The 6,459-nt window shown below is 46.2% G+C and overlaps 1 protein-coding gene across 1 annotated transcript in view; it reads right to left on the bottom strand.

Annotated features, from left to right (window-relative positions):
* The window catches only part of LOC103375140 (C-type lectin lectoxin-Lio2-like), a gene marked incomplete at its 3' end in the record, with an annotated part of 10,987 nt that extends 5,575 nt beyond the window's left edge, over positions 1-5,412 (bottom strand). The window contains exon 1 of the mRNA XM_008305346.1: positions 5,344-5,412. Coding sequence (XP_008303568.1) covers positions 5,344-5,412 — 69 coding nt within the window. The remainder of the gene's footprint in view (positions 1-5,343) is intronic.
* Positions 5,413-6,459: the final 1,047 nt, after the last annotated feature.

The following is a 6,459-nucleotide window of genomic DNA, read 5'->3' as shown; positions in this document are numbered from 1 at the left end:
GTGTGATTCCAGTGAATAATTTCCACTGAGAAACATGCTGCCTTCACTTACAGACTACAAATGCTGCTGCAAAGAAGCTACATGATCTAAAGTGTGAATGTCACATGTCACAGAAGATCTTTACAATCAGAACCGTTTCAAGGTTTACTGTCACCAATTCAGCATCTGAAGAAGTGTGAAATAGGCTCCCTTCTGTTTCTGAGTTATGATATTGAATCAGGGGTTCTGGAGAAAGTTTCGATGTCACACTGAAGTTGACATTTGACATCTCAGATGCAAAATGCTGACACTTCATTGGTTTTACTCTATTAGACATTTATGAAGTGTTATACTAAATAGCTTCTGAGTTCTCGAGTTTTGGGCAAAAATTTGTGATGTGACAGTGACCTCTGACCACCAAAATCTGAGCAGCTCGTTGTTCTGCTCCCATTTCTGCAAAACAAATACAGAGTCATTTTGCATAATCCAACACGGTTTGCATTTGTATTTGTGTTTGCTGACCTTCTGTTAACAATGTCAGTTTTTTTCAATGTGTGATGACCCCTGAGGTCATCTTGTATCTTGTGGTTGGTTCTCGTTCGGCTATTGGTTCTGTGAGTGGCTGTTTGAGGTAATCCGGAGCACCTGTGACACCCAGTGTGTTCCTGGGTTACGTAAGAGCTGACTGCAGTCTAATCTCTCTCTTCTCTGCTTCCCTCCGCAGGTATTGCATCGGTCTGGTTATGGGTTAGTTTTCTTTGTTTAGGACGTTTGTATTTACAACACTTGCACAGACATAATTCGTGCATACATCACACACACCACTGACGTTATGTATTTCTCACAACCCCATACTGGTTTGGTTTTTAATTTGGTATAATTTAAGTGAATAAAGACAAGCTATACTTTTTGAAACTTGATGTGTCTCTCCTTTGGTTGGGGCCATCTTGAGCCAGGTCGTAACAAATGTCATTACATAGATGTGGAGTTTTCAACTTGTTTTAGAGGCACTGATTGGTAAAACCTACAGCTCATTCTGTTTTTTTTTTGTTTTTTTTTACTGAAGGCAAACTCCATAAATCCACTGAACTACGGTAAACTCCTATGTTGTCCAGTGTTTTATGCATGAACTGTAGTTCTTCTATACTCTGAGTCCACTTTAGGCACCGATTATTATTATTATGGTGGTAATTATTAAATTTTTATCATTTATATACAAAATCACGCAAAACAAGGTAGAAATCAACTATATTTCTCTGTAATATAAGAACGTATTGAATCAACAGCCCTGACTCATTGTCTCAACTCTACTGTTACTAAAATTCTGCAGTGTTCTGAATCTCATTTTGTCACAGACAACTTTTTCTTAACTAGGAAAGATTTAACATCAGGCTAAGTTCTGCTTTGTTGGAGTTCTCTCCGGAGTATGAGAGGGTCGCCTTTCTATGACTGTGTGTTGCAGATGGGAAAACTCTGACTGTTGATTGTGATTATGCATCGAACAGCAGCTCATAGTCTTTGGCCTTCTTGCAGTATATGGGTGGTGTCCTGGAAGGGGTGCCGCCTGGAGACTCCATGGTTCTCCTGGGTGAAATCCCTACTCACGTGGGCAATGACAGAGAAACCTGGATGGGGGTGATTGGGTGGAATGGACTGCCCAATCTGAACCTGAGTGAGGTTCTGTTATTGGACTTCTGTGCTCGTCATAGACTGGCCATAACAAACACCATGTTTGAGCATAAGGTAGCTCATAAGTGAACTTGGTACCAGAGCCCCTTAGGCCAAAGGTTGATGATCGACTTTGTACTCATGTCATCAGACCTGCGGCCTTGTGTCTTGGACACTCAGGTGAACAGAAGAGCAGAGCTGTCAACTGATCACCACCAGGTGGTGAGTTCAATCTGATAGCAGGGAAGGCTTCCGGACAGACCTGGTAAACCCAAACGTGTAGTGAGGGTGAGGTGGGAACAGGTTCAAAGCCTCCATTGCAGAAGCAGCCATTAGGAGCTGCAGCCAGAAGGTCATTGGTGTCTGTGTCTGGTGGACATCGGCGCTGAGAGAAGCGATCAGGCTGAAGAAGGAGATTTTTGGGGCCTGGTTGACTCAGGGTCTCCAGAAGCAGCAGACAAGTATTGATTGGCCAAAAGGGATGCAGCTGCGGCAGTTACACAGGCTAAAACTGGGGTGTGGGAGGAGTTTGGAGAGGCTATGGAGAAGGACTTTTGGTTGGCCCTGAGGAAGTTCTGATAAACTGTTGGACGCCTTTGTTGTGGAAATTCTGGAAGAGGTTGATGGAGGATGAGGATCCCAGTAAAGAGAGACACACTGGAGACTAAGAAGAGTTAGGTTGAAATAAGGTTTACTGAATTCAGGAGAAGTGACACGAACAAAACAGCAGTTCAAATGCATCTGTTTTAACCGTGATGGGTCTCTGCCTTGTCTGTGTGCTCGCCGCTTTGATTTGCTTTTTACCATGACAACTGGCTTCATCAGACCGTAACCTTCAGCACACACTGGAGCGGATTGCAGCCGAGAGTGAAGTGGCAAGGTGGTAAGTCAGCACCTCCAAGTCCAAGGCCATGGTTCTCTGCCGGAAACCGGTGGATTGCTGCTGCTGGGTTTGGGGGGGAGTTCCTTCCCCAAGCAAAACAGTTGAAGTACCTTGCGTTGACGAGTGACGGGAAAAGTGAGCACAAGGAGGACATCCAAGTTTCCAAAATGAGCTTCCTCTGCAGGGTGGCTGAGCTTAGCCTTTGAGATAGTGTGAGAAGCTTGGACATCTAGAGGGAGGTCATGGCATCGAAAGGAGCCAGTTGAGGTGGTTTGGACATCTGATTCGGATGCCTCTGGGGATGCTTCCTTCGGAAGTTTTCTGAGCACGTTCGCCTGGGAGATGACCCCGGGGCAGACCCAGAACCTGCTGGAGGGATTACATTTCTCAGCTAGCCTGGGAATACCTCACGATTCCATAAAAGAAGAACTGGACAGCCTTGTTGGGGCGACGGACGTATGGAAGGACCTGCTCCGTCTGCTGCCTCTGTGACCCAACCCCAGACGAGTGGAAGAAAATTGATGAATAAATTGGATGACCCAATTGTCAGTCAGGACTCACTGAGCTACAGAAGTGTATTGGCACGTTCCATGTACTGTGCTTTACAAACTTATTGGATCACTTTTCATAAAAAATGAGAAAACATAAATATTTTAGAAGTCTTTCAAAAACTTAATTAAAACCAAAAATGTTATTTATTTGATAAATAAACTGTCACAACTAAATAGTCCTTTTTCACACATAACAACCAAAAGCACTCCATATTTCGTGTGGCCTCCTTTGGCCTTGATAACAGCTTTCATTCTTGCTGGCGTTGTTTTTAATGTTCTTATGTAATAGTCTCTTTTGTTTTTGAGTTCCAAATAGTTTCTAGCTGTTCCCACAGATTTGCTTTAGATGAAACTTTTGTGCGATCAATCTTTGAAGGTGCTACATCCCGAATTTGTTTATTAGGATTCAAATCTGGACTTTGACTTGGCCAGCCCATCAGTTCCAGTACTCCAGATTTCTTTTTGTTGGTCAAGTATGCACTGTGCAGCTTTGAAGAATGCTTGGGGTCATTGTCTTGTTGGTGTATGAGCCCACGACCTTCTCAGCAGCTATTCTTCCCTTTAAGCATTGTTCTGTTAGTCAACTGCTTATGGTCATTCTGGAGACTTTCTCAGAGTATGATGTACAAGCATTCTCTCTTCCTGAAGATAAGCAGTGGTCTTTTTTCTGTCTCTTGTACTTAAAATCTTGAGGTGTCTGACATATGCTTCAGTTACCTTACTTGGCGCATTTTTTAAGTACCAGTTTAAGAAATTGACTCCAAAGCAAACTTGACCAGAGTGTGAGAACACTTTTTGTCTTTCCCCATTTGTCTCCGAGACCATCCGGCATCATGAAGTGCTTTCAAGTGGACTATTTCATTTTCAGTGAGCTCTCAACGTTTTATCATTTTGAACAGGAATTAGGAATTTCAAACTGAAATCACCTTTTTGTACCCAAATTTGAGCCTGCTCACTGGGCTTCTATAGGACTTCAGAAATTAATCATTCACAACTGTCAACCAAAAAAACAAAAAAAACAAAAAAAATTCTGTTCAGGAATGCAAGCAAATAACTAGTGAAATAGTGACTAGTTGAAATCCTAATTAAGAAAAAGCAATGTGCTTTACTGTTTATTTTTTAAAAAAATTTTGTAAACCTGTAAGTTAGAAAATTTAGAAAATTTATGGATAGCAACAATTATTATATTTAACATCAAAAATATAATTTCAGTTAAAGACTTTCTACATGCTGGTTGTATGAACCATTACAGAAAGATTAAAAAGGATTTTTGTAATTATCGTTACTTTAGGGCAGCTGTGGCATAAATGTTGCATTGGGTGGTGGACTAATAAATTTGTTAAGCACTGTATGTTCTGGGTTGCACAACAAATAAAAACCACTAACTGTTGCAAATTGTTTTCACAAAAAATGGCCTTTATGATTGATATAATTACTGTTGTTGGTCCCCGGGCCACTGTTTACCAATGACAGTCATGATCTCTATGGAGTCCCTGTGAACAATAAGAGTCTGTTGATTTTCTGGGCTTTAACTGATCAGACAAATATGTAAAGTGATTTGTTTCCCACCGTGCTTCTTTTTTTTTTCTTGTCTTCCATAGGTTCATTATCCATCCATCCATTCTCTTCCACTTATCCGGGGTCGGGTCGCGGGGGCAGCAGGCGGAGCAGGTCGTCCCAGACCTCCCTCCCCCCGGCGACGGTTTCCAGCTCTGCCTGGGGCATCCCGAGGCGTTCCCAGGCCAGCCGAGAGATACAATCTCTCCAGCGGGTCCTGGGTCTGCCCCGGGGTCTCCTCCCAGGTGGACGAGTTCGGAAAACCTCCAGAGGAAGCCTCCCCAGAGGCATCCGAACCAGATGTCCATACCACCTCAACTGGCTCCTTTTGACTCGAAGGAGCAGCGGCTCTACTCCAAGCTCCCTCCGGATGTCTGAGCTCCTCACCCTATCTCTAAGGCTGAGCCCAGCCACCCTGCGGAGGAAACTCATTTCGGCCGCTTGTATCCTCGATCTCGTTCTTTCGGTCACGACCCAAAGCTCGTGACCATAGGTGAGGGTTGGGACGTAGATGGACTGGTAAATTGAGAGCTTCGCCTTGCGGCTCAGCTCTCTCTTCACCACGACGGTCTGGTACAGCGCCCGCATTACTGCTGACGCCGCACCAAGCCGCCTGTCCATCTCACGCTCCATTTTCCCGTCACTCGTGAACAAGACCCCGAGATACTTAAACTCCCTCGCTTGAGGAAGCGACTCCCCTCCCACCCGGAGGTGGCAGTCCACCGGTTTCCGGCAGAGAACCATGGCCTCGGACTTGGAGGTACTGATCCACATCCCTGCCGCTTCGCATTCGGCTGCAAACCGCTCCAGTGAGTGCTGGAGGTCACGGTCTGATGGAGCCAACAGTACCACGTCGTCTGCAAAAAGCAGAGACGAGATCCTGAGGTCCCCAAATCGGACACCCTCCTCTCCCTGACTGCACCTTGAGATCCTGTCCATGAAAACCACAAACAGGATCGGTGACAAGGGGCAGCCCTGGCGGAGTCCAACACCCACTGGTAACGTGTCCAACTTATTGCCGAGTATGCGGACACAGCTCGCACTTTGGTTGTACAGGGACCGTATGGCTGGTAGCAGCAAGCCCAGTACCCCATACTCCCTCAGTACCCCCCACAGAGTTCCTCGGGGGACACGGTCATAGGCCTTCTCCAGATCCACAAAGCACATGTGGACTGGCAGGTCGAACTCCCATGCCCCCCTCAGCAGCTCCGCGAGGGTAAAGAGCTGGTCCACTGTTCCACGACCAGGACGGAATCCGCATTGTTCCTCCTGAATCCGAGGTTCGACAATCGGCCGAAGCCTCCTTTCCAGCACCCTAGAGTAAACTTTCCCGGGGAGGCTGAGAAGTGTGATACCTCGATAATTGGCACAAACTCTCCGATCCCCTTTTTTAAAAATGGGAACCACCACCCTGGTCTGCCACTCCACAGGCACTGTACCCGATGCCCACGCGACATTGAAGAGACGTGTCAGCCATGACAGTCCGACAATGTCCAGAGCCTTCAGCATCTCAGGGCGAATCTCGTCCACACCTGGCACTTTGCCACCGGGGAGTTTCTTAACTACCTCGGTGACTTCTACCACGGATATGGATGCAGAAGTCCCCAAGTCTTTAGGCTCTGCCCCTTCATCAGAGGACGTGTTTACCTGGTTCAGGAGTTCCTCGAAGTGCTCCTTCCACCGCTCGACGAGGTCCCCAGTCTGGGTCAGCAGTTCTCCTCCCCGACTGTACACAGCCTGGGAGAGTCCCTGCCTCCCCTTTCTGAGGCGTCGGACGGTTTGCCAGAACTTCTTCAGGGCTGACCGAAAGTCCTTCTCCAT

Source organism: Stegastes partitus, unplaced genomic scaffold (genome assembly GCF_000690725.1).
Source record: "Stegastes partitus isolate 25-593 unplaced genomic scaffold, Stegastes_partitus-1.0.2 Scaffold2482, whole genome shotgun sequence".
NCBI classification, from domain to species: Eukaryota; Metazoa; Chordata; class Actinopteri; family Pomacentridae; genus Stegastes; species Stegastes partitus.
This window is presented reverse-complemented; position numbering and strand designations above follow the sequence as displayed.